This window comes from Aquarana catesbeiana, linkage group LG02 (assembly GCF_042186555.1).
Source record: "Aquarana catesbeiana isolate 2022-GZ linkage group LG02, ASM4218655v1, whole genome shotgun sequence".
Classification (NCBI taxonomy): Eukaryota; Metazoa; Chordata; class Amphibia; order Anura; family Ranidae; genus Aquarana; species Aquarana catesbeiana.
The window spans coordinates 719,943,581-719,956,967 of record NC_133325.1 but is presented as its reverse complement, the minus strand read 5'-3'; the positions used below and the strand labels follow the sequence as shown (position 1 = coordinate 719,956,967).

The 13,387-nt window shown below is 37.2% G+C and overlaps 1 protein-coding gene across 2 annotated transcripts in view; it reads left to right on the top strand.

Moving 5' to 3' along the window:
* Nucleotides 1–13,387, top strand: part of CADM2 (cell adhesion molecule 2) — a 729,321-nt gene that overhangs the window by 372,236 nt on the left and 343,698 nt on the right. For both annotated transcript variants that reach the window (XM_073617014.1, XM_073617013.1), the window contains exon 4: nucleotides 3,704–3,841. In XM_073617014.1, coding sequence (XP_073473115.1) covers nucleotides 3,704–3,841 — 138 coding nt within the window. The remainder of the gene's footprint in view (nucleotides 1–3,703; nucleotides 3,842–13,387) is intronic.

The window sequence follows — 13,387 nt, the reverse complement described above, 5'->3', positions numbered from 1 at the left end:
CATACACATCATATTTGATGTCTACCATAAGATCTTAAATTGTGTAGTCGTGTAGCACATATTTTCTTTACGTAATATGGTTAAGACTAAATATAGAATTTGCCTTTTTCTTTTCCTAAGTCAGATACTGTAGATATAAATAATGATTTCTAAACAATTTGCTTTCTTATATTTGGCCAGCAGGGGGCACTGTTGGACCTTTCTCACATGTTTGCTGTTTTTTTTTTACAATATATATATATATATATATATATATATATAAAATTATATTGCCCTAAAGGCATTATAGTTTCTATTTGAATAATATGTAAGTCTGGTGACTTTGAAGAGGCACTGTTACCTTGCCCATGCAGGGCAAAATCTTTGCAGACATCCCCCATCTCAATATCCTGCTTTACCTGTGCTCCCTTACAGCTCCTTGTTCCTCTGCAGACAAATAGAATATCCAACACTTCTGGGTATTGGGAAACATGTGACCTTCATACTTGTGCACAGGCCCAGCAACTATTCTGTGAGCCTGGTCACTGTAACAAGCCTGGAGGAGTGATATCACCTCTCCCACAGGTAGCTAGCACAACTGTTTTCAGTGCCCGGCTACAAAGGACCAAGTAGTTGCGAGGAAGCAGATGTAAAGTGGGTATATGGTGGGCAGAGAATGCCCTTTCCAGAGACACCGTCACTTTGCCCTACATAGGAAAGTGGATAGTGTCTCTTTAAAGCAAAATAAGTTCTCACTGACCTCTGTAATTGCAGGCACTGTGGAGAAATTCATTATCAAACTCCAAAACATAGGCACTAAAATTCAAGCACATCTCGTTTGAAGCAGAAACTTTGCAGCATGCTGTACTTCCAATGTAATCAAACAGCAGCTACCTGTAAGCTAGTGGAAACTACCTGAAACCCAACTTCAGAATCTTTGTTTTGATAGTTAAGACTAAATAGTTTCAGAGCCTGGCCAGAGGTACACTTATAGAGCCAGTTTCGACTTCAAGACTGCTTTTCTCCCCCTACAAGCCTGAAACTGGTCAAATCTAGGTCAATTACACCGTCATTGAATTCTGAATGATCTCAAATGTATTTTGATATCAGAATCACACTGCATTTGCCCATTATAGCCTGTTGACACAGGCCCTAAGGGCCCATTCACATTCATGGCAGCACATTACAAAGCACATAATAGGAGGTGTTTTTTGAGGTGCCACTAAAAATGATTACCACTGCATTTCAGAAATGTAAAATGGTAAATAGGCCCTTAAAGTCCTTTAAAAACATTAACATTAACTTTTCACTAGTTCATGATTGTAAAATACCCAGCCTTTTTTGTACCTCCAAGCATAACAAATCCACTTCCATGCTTAACAGCTGACACGAGTTCTTCTGATCTCCATCTTCTTACATTCATAAACACACATTTGGCTATTGTAGCATATATATATATATATATATATATATATATATATATATATGTTTTTCGTCATTTAGATCATACTGTTTGGTTCCAAAATGCAGTTTAGTGTTCTATACACATTCTTCAATAATTAGGTCACAAGTCAGAACCAATTCTGTACAGTGGACTGTTGTGCTCCTACTCCTATTGCAGCTGAAACTTTCAACAGGTTCTTTGAATTATTAAATGTTTTTTGCTTTCCAAAGATGACCAATCTAAATGCAATTCTATCAAATATTATTCTTGGTCTCCCAAAGCTTTTATTAACTTCAGTAGTTTCCCTTAACTTCTAGCACCGTGAAGGGGCAAGGCTTATGGGTGTATGCACAAGACCTTGGGATGTTCTAACTATCATAGAGTTCAATAATCTTTAACATTGTCTTTACTGGACTTGGAACAAGGCCCCAACAGGACAATACAGTTCTGGAACCTACAAAAAATAACAGCAGTTACTTAACTGGATCAGTTGTTAAACCTTTGCAATTGCCACTTTTGATGTTTATTTCATGTGGGTTTTTTTCATTCTATTAAATTCAGCAAATAAATAAGGTGTGCATTAAGAATTACAAAAATATGTTATGTTGATGTATATTCACTGCAGATGTGGTGCTTTTCACTAAAAGGATCAAAAGACCACTGAGAAGAACAACAAAACATGAAACATGTCTAAGATTGCACAAATATTTTCATAAGAATAACATAATTATATTACAATCATATATAATATAAATCACAATACATTTTTGGGTAATGCTCATAATATAAATAACCATTGTTTAGACTGAATGGTGTTATAATTGTTAAGGTTATATGAATAAAACCATTGAAGCAATAACGTGTATATATTTTATTTAATTTTGTTGGTGTAAAAATAGTTTTACTTATTCATGTGGCTTTTTCCTAATTTAATATTCTTTTCTGAGTCTTACACCCACTAACACACACAGCAGGGCTCATTTTGGGCGGATGTAAAATAATCTGTGTTTTTTCACATTTTGAGAGGAAATTGATGCAGTGAAATGGATAACAAACAAACTCCATGGAGATGAAGCCCTTAAAAAGAATCAAACCATAGACCCTAGAATGGCAAATCAAGACTGCCACCTACTTAGGCAATGCTGCTATGTTCCTGCTTTTAAAGTGGTGGTAAACCCAGTGAAGCGACTGGCCTCAGGTGACACACAGACATGAAACAAATCTTCCTACATAAGTTGTACTTGTTTATCTGCAGTCGTCTTCTCTTCTCTACAGCCGTTAAACGTCAAGAAGAACTGATAAAGTTTGTTTTAGCAGACAAAAGGTGGTAGAGAGCTGAAGTTACACTCTGCAGAGCTCAGTGAGAAGAGCTCTGAGACTGGATTGAAGGGGAGGGACACGGCCCCCTTCACACAGCACACAGGAACAGAGCTAAGGTTGTCAATCACAGGTTGTGTGCTGACTCCCCATCAATTTTTTTTTCTTGGCATCAGGAAAACATAGTCAGAATTGACTCATGCTGACAATTAGTGCTCTGGATTGAGACAAATACATACTATAGAGGGGTATGCTTTGTTCATATTTCATGTCTGAGATTTACAACCATTTTAAAGTAGAACTATGGCCTCATATTCAAGATAAAAATATGCTGCAGCAATTCATTATAAACTCATCTCTACTTATGTTTTCTCTTAGTCCCCTTGCCCAAATACCTATTGATCCTGCCAGTGAAGTCCACCTAATTCAGCTTCCTGTGATGTGGGGGGCAACAATGCTGCACTGCTTCTGAATCCAGAGCAGAGTTGCCACTCTCATTTGGGCTGTGCCTGCACTACAAGTGTGAAGAAAAAATGTATGCAAGGAAGCATTGCTATTAGTGTTGCCACTGCAGATTCACAAGCCTGTAGCTTATCAATCAGCACCTGACCACACCTAGTCCAACCCACTGTTTCAGGATTGACGACACTGCCTCTGTTACTGACACCCCCCTCCCATTGTGAGCTGCAGTGCCTGGGAGGGGGGAGTTTGAGACACTAATGAAGGAGGATTTGGCTCAATCGGAGAAAGTTTTTGTTTTGTCTTTTTTTTTGAGGTTTGTACTTCAGATAGTAACGAGATGTGGTACTTGTTTGTCATATAGTAGTCTTTAGTCATTCTTTATGGATATATATATATATATATATATATATATATATATATATATATATATATATTTGGTTTAAATGAGAATTATATGCATAGATATGTATTTAATATGTGTTTTCCTACTTATGTCCTTAGGTGTCCCTGAAAAGCCACACATCAGTGGATTTACATCACCAGTTATGGAAGGGGAAATAATTCAGCTGACTTGTAAAACATCTGGTAGTAAACCAGCTGCTGATATACGATGGTTTAAAGGAGACCAAGAAATCACAGGTAAAAAGGAAAACTAAAAACGGATTTGTTATTGGCAATTCTGATTTCAGAAGCTTACTGTACCTTGTGGCTTTTTATATCAGATATGATAATAACGTTTGATTCACCGAGAAGGAAAGTTTGAGACTTTTTTAAAACTTGGGATTTCTGAGAGAAGTGCTGAAAAGCAGGAATTTCTTTCCTTTGCAATTTTTAGCACCCAATTCAAACAGCTAGTTAAAGTATATCTACAGGCAACACCTTTTCTTTCCATTCGGGATAAGAGATATGTCATTTTTTAGAGAAAGTGAATCTGGGGACACAGACAGCAATACAATCTTGACATTGGTTCTAACCCCCCATTACTCTTTCCAAGATTATAAAAAAAAAGTTTTGGCTTTAGCTATACAGTTACATTATGAAGGTGCAGGTAAGCTTTAACAAAATGCATCAATATATTTATCAAATTAAATTGGCATATAATACATATTTTATGTATTGACATTAGACGTACACTGCCGAAAAATTTGTTTTTTTTCGTTTTCATATAATTTGTTTTTATTTTGTTTTTCGTATCATTCGTTATGACCGATATTCGTTATTTTGAATAAATTCATAACTTTAGATAAATTTTTATTAGTTACGGTCTATTTGTTTAGATGCGGTAATCATTAATTCGATAATTCGTAATAATCAGAAGGAACAAAAATCCGAAATTTGAAAATCCTAAAATTTGAAGATAATAAAAATGAATTACGTTTTATTGACCATTATTATAGTTTTTTTTACTATTATTATTACTATTATTACTAAATAATAATAATAATAATAATAACCATAATAATAGTTATAAACTATTAAATTATAGGTATTGGAATTTCCTTTCAAATTTGGCTGTCAGTGAACGTAACAAATATGAATTTATCCGTAGTTAAGAATGATCCAAAATAACGAATGCCAGATAATTCGTAACTTCAGATAAATTTGTATTAGTCACTAACAGCCAAATTTAAGAGGAAGTTGTAATACCTTTAATTTAATAATAATTCATAAATAATAATAATAAAAAAAACTATAATAATGATTAATGAACTTAATATTTTAATTATAATAGAAATGATCCAAATGTTTTTCGTTCTTATTTTCAGATTTTTGTTCTTATTTTCGGATTTTTGTTCTTATTTTCGGATTTTCATTCTTTCTGATTTTCTGATTTTCAATTTTTCACATTTTTGAACTTTCAGATTTTTTAATTTTCAGATTTCAGATTTTCAAATGTTCTGATTTTCAAATTTCTGACTTTAGTTCTTTCGAATTTTCATTCTTTCTGATTTTCAAATTTTCGGATTTTCAAATTTTCGAATTTCGGATTTTCAAATTGTCGGATTTTCGAATTTTGAATTTTCATTCTTTTGAATTTTCTTTCTTTTAAAAAAAAAATTTTTAAAAATTGTTAAACGGTCTTTCGTTAATTTTTATTTTTCCGAATGAACAATATGCCGAATTTTGGCGAAAAATAAATTCAGAACAAAACAAATTGCACATGTCTAATTGACATACATGTATTTTTACTGCTTTACTGTTTTACTGATGTCTGTGCCCCTGTTAGCGAGATTCACCCTCTCTATTTGTAGTGTTTACTGTTATCATCAAAAGTGAAAGAAAAACACACATTTTGGGTTGTCGTCAGAACAAGAATAGAGGGGGAATCTTCCATTGCGGATGCTAGTTCTGGTGACCCTGGGGATAACCAGGGATTCCCCCACCATGGAGGGAGTTCCTATCACTTCCTATTCTGGCTATGGAAGAGGAAGTGAAGGGAAAATCTTCCCAATGGGACACAAATGGCAAGATAAAAACTGACAAAGGTTATAACACTCCCTTACCCTATCTAAAATGAAAAATATGAAGCGTTTTGCATTTAGTTCTATTTTAATGGTCCTGTAAGCAATTTTTCATTAAAAAAAATTCTTACTGTGTTTTTATGCATCCATGTAATGTCCTCTGTGATCGAGGACTTCAACCACCCCCCACTTCCTTTTGTTCAGAATGAGCAGTACGGGTTAGTTGCAGTCAATGCACTGCTCTATGTACACTACAAATCCCAGACTCCCTAGTCCATCTCAGGAGTGAGCAAAAATAGGGTGGCTACAGTCCTACATATGGCGGGACCATGGAGAATGAACGTAGCCATCCTCTAACAGGAAGTCAGATTACAGCGGAAAAAAGGAATTTGGAGATTTGAAGGAGGCTGAGAGCAATAGAAGGTACTTTTGAATGCGTACTCAAATAAAAATTTTTTTTTAAATTGGAGCTTAGTATCAAATTAACCAGTTTTGGACCTCCCACCGCATATATACTGCGGCAGGGCAGCCCATGTACAGGTACATCATTTTGTGCATGAGATCCGGAGCGCCGCTCCCACTGTGATTGGACACAGTAGGAACCAATCGGCGGGTCCAGCGGCTGCGATGGCTTCCAGCCCCCGACGATCGTTTGGAAGAAGGAAAGAACCGTGGTCTGCCTATGTTAACAAGGGAGATTTTTTACAACGGATCTCTCTTTTCCTCAAGTGCATCTGTCCCGCACACTGTTATAAACCACGCATAACACACTTAACCCCTTAATCGCCCCTGGTGTTAACACCTTCCCTGCCAGTGTTATTTATACAGTGTCAGTGCATTTTTTTAGCACTGATCACTGTAATAGTGTCACTGGTATCTAAAAAGTGTCACTTGGTGTCAGCTTTGTCCACCGCAATGTCGCAGTCCTGCTAAAAATTGCTGATCGCCGCTATTTAAAAACAATAAAAAAAGTCCATAAATCTATCTCATAATTTTTAGACGCTATAACTTTTGCGCAAAGCAATCAATATACGCTTATTGGGATTTTTTGTTACCAGAAATATGTAGCAGAATACATATTAGCCTAAATTTATGAAGAAATTTGATTTTTTTAAAAAAAATATTGGGAATGTTTTATAGCAGAAAGTAAAAAATATTGTTTTTTTTTTTTCAAAATTGTCGAAGACAATTCAAAAATTCAAAAATATGTAGAAGAATACATATCAGCCTAAACTGTGGAAGTGTTTTTTTTTTTGGATAGTTTTTATAGCAAAATATATTTATTTTTCAAAATTGAGGCTATTTTTTTGTTTATAGCGCAAAAAAAAAAAAACGCAGAGGTGATCAAATACCACCAAAAGAAAACTCTATTTGTGGGAAAAAATGGACATCGATTTTATTTAGGTACAACGTTGCATGACCACACAATTGTGAGTTAAATCAACGCATTGCCGTATCGCAAAAAATGGCCTGGTCATGAAGAGAGTTAAACTTTCCGGAGCTGAAGTGGTTGAACTCCACCAGGGAATACAGAATATGGAGCTATTTTTTGCTCATTGGTTGGGAAATGAAGGAGGATTCAGGCCAGCATTGGTTTAAGCCAATGGGTGCAGAGAATTCTATGATGGTGTATTCCTAATGTTCAGTGGCTGCAATACCATATAGATGAGGAACAACTGTATTTTGCTACTGCTCTATATACAAACAACTTGATCTTATGCTGTGTAGGGGACCCAACGTATCTGCTTTCTGGCACTTTTTTCTAGGATCTTACCTGACTGTAGCACATAAATGGTACAATAGTGGATGGTTGAACACCCAGGGATTGTTGGATTTTACCAAGTTTAAAGCTGAACTCCAGCCTTACCTTCAGTCTTGTCAATGACCAGGTCATTGGCTTGAAGAAGGAACCAATCAGTAGTTCCGAAACGCGTCCCATTTTGATGACATGTTTCCTGTTTGCGGTCCATGCTGGTTGTTGTCCCCTCCCGCTGACATCATTTCTGGGATTCATGCTCCATGCTGACTCAGATGACGCGATTGCTTCACCAGTGTTCCCAGAGCCTGGGGTGTTCACCTGCTGGTTATCCTGGGACCTTCTGCTGCTGCATATCATTATCCCTGGAAAACTGTGATACACTGGGACCTCCTGATGCCGGATCACCTGCTTCATACATCCATGTTATGCCTCTTCTTATCCTTGATTCTGTAAGTGTTTTTAATTTTGTTTGGGGATATTAAAAGTTTTAATTCTGCTCTTAGAGGCACCTTTTTTTCTTTCATTTGTTAATAAAGGGTGTAGAGGAGAACCAGGCAAGGCAAAATATAAGCAGATTAAATTTCACCTTTAACCATTTCAGCCCCGGAAGAATTTACCCCCTTAATGACCAGGCCATTTTTTTTGGATACGGCGCTGCTTCGCTTTAACTGACAATTGCACGGTCGTGCGACACTATAACCAAAGTTCTTTTTTTCCTACAAATAGATCTTTCTTTTGATGGAATTTGATCACCTCTGCTGTTTTTATTTTTTGAGCTATAAACAAAAAAAGACTGACAATTTTGAAATAAAAAACAATATTTTTTACTTTTTGCTATAATAAATATCCCCCAAAAATATATAAAAAACACATTTCTTCTTCAGTTTAGGCCGATATGTATTCTACATATTTTTGGTTAAAAAATAATCGCAATTAGAGCAAAAGTTATAATTTTTACAAAATAGGGGATAGATTTATGAAATTTTTTATTATAATTTTTTTTTACTAGTAATAGCGGTGATCTGTGATTTTTATCTGGATTGCGACAATTGGGCGGACAAATCGGACACTTTTGACACTATTTTGGGACCACTGACATTTATACAGCGATCAGAGCTAAAAATAACCACTGATTACTGTATAAATGTTGCTGGCAGGGAAGGGGTTGACACTAGGGGGCGATCAAGGGATTAAATGTGTGTCCTAGGGAGTGTTTCTAACTGTGGGGGGGATGGAGCTGCCTGGGGGAGGAGACCGATCGTTGTACCTAAGCAGTGGGTACCTAAGCTTTAGATCAGTCTCCTCACCCCTGACAGAACAGAGATCTGTCTGTTTACATTGACAGATCTCCATTCTGTCCTTCTCAGGAGCAATCGTGAGTAGCCACGCGCGTTGGCTCCTATGTCACGCGGCAGGTGCCCCTATACTCCTTAAAGCGCCTGCTATACAGCTACGGTGATTTGCGCAGGAGTGCCATTGTGCCGCCGTCAATCGACGGCGGCCAGTCGGCAAGCGGATAAATATCCTACTATGCGGTAGTTATCAATAGAATGCCTTGATCTGTCTTTCTACGCATGCAATAAAAGGCAATGCTTGCACTCATTGTCCGGGTCTGTTGTGCCATTATCACCCTCAGGAAGCCAACCCTAAGTAATGGTATGTAGCTACTGCCTGATCACATGCATGTAGACAGGAAGTGACTGCAAAGAGGCTGGAGGAGATCATCAGCACTACAGAGAATCAAAAAACCTGATTGATCTGAACACAACTCAGGGTAAAATTGCTTCTTGTATAAATCAGTCATAAAAAGTGCATCCTAGAGTTCTTCTTTATGTGTGTTATTAACTGCTCCCTGTAGAACATGAGCTGTGCTAACTGGAAAAAACTTTAGATATTAATAGTCTTAGTTTGAAACTTATTTTTTCCCAAAGCTTTTTTTGATGTGTCCTGTTTTTTTTACATGATTGCATTTGGGTAAGGATGAAGATAATTTGAAAATGTGCAACGAAAAATGTATGTGAACTGTGTCAAATTTGCCTGCCCACTTCAACCTGTCATACCATCTGGCATGCAGATAAGATGCAGCTTGTGACTGCACTGATGCTTCCAGTCGGCATTTATATACTCTTTGTAAAGTTTAGTTGTAATAGTTTAACCTTTATTAATATTGCTTCTGTCAATTTATCTACTCATTCCATCTAATAAAAGGCATTTCATATACACCACATATTTTCCATTAGTGTAATTATTTCCGCAAAATGTTGACTTTTTACATTTCTACTGTATTCATGGTTTATTCTTAGGGTTTAACCCCTTCAGCTCCGGAATGTTTACTCCCCTTCCTGACCAGGCCATTTTTTGCTATACTGCACTACGCTACTTTAACTGACAAATGCGCCGTCATGCGATACTGTACCCAAATACAATTTTTGTCCTTTTTTCCCCCCAAAAATAGAGCGTTCTTTTGGTGGTATTTAAACACCTCTGTTTTTTTTTTGCGCTATAAAAAGACCGACAATTTTGAAAAAAAAAAATATTTTTTTTACTTTCGGCTATAAAACATACCCAATAAAAAATGTAAAAAAATCTAATTTCTTTATCAATTTGGGCCAATAAGTATTCTGCTACATATTTTTGGTAAAAAAAATCCCAATAAGTGGCAAACTATGGGATATTTTAATTAATTAATTTATTTTTACTAGTAAGGGTGGCAAGTTTTTTTTTATTAGTAATGGCGATGATCAACGAATTATAGCAGCACTGTGATATTGTGGTAGACAAATTGGACTCCTTCCTAACTGACACTTTTGTCACTTTTTGGGGATCCGTGACACTAATACAGTGTTCAGTGCTAAAAATATGCACTGTCACTGTACTAATGACACTGGCTGGGAAGGGGTTAACATCAGGAGCGATAAAATGGTTAAATGTGTGCCTAGGTTGTGCTTACTCACTGTGGGGGAGGTGCTTTGACTAGGGGAAGGCAAAGTTCTGTGTTCCTGCTTTGCAGAAACACAGAATCAATACCTTCCCTTCTGACAGAATGGCAACTTTTCTTGTTTACATAGGTAGATTGTTGTTCTGCCTGTGTCCTGTGTAATCGGTGGGTGCCAATGGACATTGAGTCTACAGTACCCGCTGCTAGGCTCTCGCTGTGTATAATCACAGCGGGTCGCTGGGGTGTGTGCCCCAGACCCAGAGCAGTTAATAGAGTCTCCTTGTTACCAACCAAGGACGGTCTCTAATCAATTTCTAGCATTCTTGGAGCTATCTTAAAGTTTATTTCCAGCTGTGCAGCCAAATTGGGATAACATCTAACTTATATATGTTGCATGAGCCCATTCACATAACATACGTTAAATAAAAATAAAAACGGCAGCTTACCTTTTATTAGACAGATATTATTGCTGGACTACCCAGCAAGGAAAAATCCAAAGTGTTTCTCTTTGTTTATGGAGGGGCTGGGCAGCTGTGTTTGCCCTAATTAACCCTGTCTGTACTGTGTAGGCAGATGTTCATTGTCAATTGTAATGAGTTTTGAACGCTGTCTGTCCTAACAAAGGGTTAAAGGTGTATTGCATTTTATGTTAATGAGGACTGCCTTGGGACAGACTTACTCTAACATTGTTGTCAGCCATGACACCTCCTAGTGAGAAATCTAAAAGGAAAGTAATATTTAAATAAAATTTAAGCAAGCTTTTTAAATGGGAATGCATATCAAATATACAGTAGAGTGGGGTTCTCTCAAATTGTAAATACGATTTAAAGTAACCCTGACACTACAGAGTCAAAACAGCAAAAAAATGCACACCCGGATAAAGAAGAGGCATTATACATACCTTTCTGGAAGCCCTCGTTTTGAACCATTATGATGCTGCTCCCCAGCTGCTACAGGTATTTGACCAGTTGGATGCATTGAATAACAATTTCCCCTGCCACAAGCAGTGGTCCCACCCCTGACTTGTACAGTACATCCTGAATGAGTCATTGGGAGGAACCACTATGTGCTGTGGGAGGAGGTACTCCCACACCTGGAGGTGTTGACTACCTGCTGTAGCTAGAAGCAACATAGGGCATTTCAAGACATGAGCCACCAGAAAGGTAAGTAAAATGCCCCTTTTACCCAGGTTATGCCTTTTTGTTCTTTTGACCCTCTAGTGACAAAATCACTTTAAAGGGTAACTAAACCTAAAAATAAAAATGTAGTATATTACAGCTTACACCACAGATGTGGTGGCTGCATTTTTTCAATCTAAGAAATTGTTTTAGCTAATACAGAAACTACCTGTTGAACTTGGCAGGACTGCTGTTTACCAGAGAATATCTTCCTGCCTAGCTATCTTATGTAATATAGCAATTACCCTGCCATCCATGTAATGGAGATGAAGAAATATAGACGTGTCTGTAGTCCACACCGTGTGTGCAGTCTAGGGTGAAAACTATGGCTCCCTTCAGGTAACGTGGAGGAGTGACATGTATGGAATCTCAGCTGGTCCCCGCTGATCCGGCCGAATTTCAATCCTTGTATGGCCAGCTTATATTGTTGGAGCTATATAAAAACCTGTATTAACCTCCCTGGCGATATGATTATTTCTGATTTTAGGTGCTGAAAGCGGTACAATTATTTTGCACAGAAATTTGGCGTTTTATATTGTAGGCCTGTAATTCTTAGGAATAGTTCACTTAAATCTGTCCAAACAAGAGTCTAGTAGACATCCCGGGTATGATAAAGTTTGAAAAATGAAATAAAAAATTATAATATAATAAATAACTATAAATAATTATGACAAATAATAATATAATAATAATAAAAATTATATAATAATGTAATCAAATCAAAAACACTGAAATTTGCTCAGTTGCAGAATTTTAGCTTTCGTTACTTTTAGTGTTTGATGACGGATCTCCCCACAAATCACTATCGCTCAATTCTGCGAGTGATTCTAATTTATTATCGCTTTTTTCTAGCTGCTCTAAAACCACTTTTGATGTAAAGAGACAGTTTTGGTTGCTATGGACAATCTCCAGTTTCCTGGCAGAAAGAACAGTTTTATATATATAAAACTGCATGCAGGACACTGGGCAGACCACTAGGGACAAAGGGGATGTGTAATTATTTGATACAGTACTGTAATCTGTAAGATTACAGTATACTGTATCTGTACTGTGTGTTTCACTTTTGAATTTACCGCCGAACTCCGTCCCCGTGCGTCGCAACGCTCGCAGGGAATGGAGCTCGGCACTGTGAATCGAGCGAGACACAGCGGCTCGCCGATCACAGCGGGGAGACATCGCAGGAACCAGGGGACAAGGTAAGTATGCTCTTCCTGAATCCTGCGATGCAAGCCCGAGTCTGGCTCGGGGATACCGCTTTTGGTATGAAAAATCCAACCCGAGCCAGACTCGGGAATACCGCCAGGGAGGTTAATTAAATGTTTCCTCTGGAGGTATATTTCACAGGGTGACAACACAGAATAGCAATTGAGACACACAAACAGAGAGTTGAATCTTTACCCCAGAATAACCAGTTATATTAATGAAAGCTACAGATTAAAAACAATTGAAGATTACTTTTGAAATTACACTTTACATTTTAGTGATATGAGATCTCAGTGACTGGGCTGAAACCAATTTTAGGTCATACATTCAAGCATGCCAAAAACTTCCCAGCGGTACAGTTTACAACCTAGCCCAAGGAAACCTCATCCAGACACACCAAATATGCCCGTATGTTTGTTAGACCATTCCGATGTGTATGCTTCACCCATGAAGATGATCTAATATCTATAAATCTACCAGGAAAACAGGAATTATTTTTGAGTGTGGTTTAGATACAACTGGGTTGGAGCATTGTAATTTACAATGAACCCAAAATAGTTCCTGGAAATACACAGAGTGTACATTTTACGACACAGAATATGTAATTTTATATCACTATAATTGTTGAAACGTTACATATCTTTT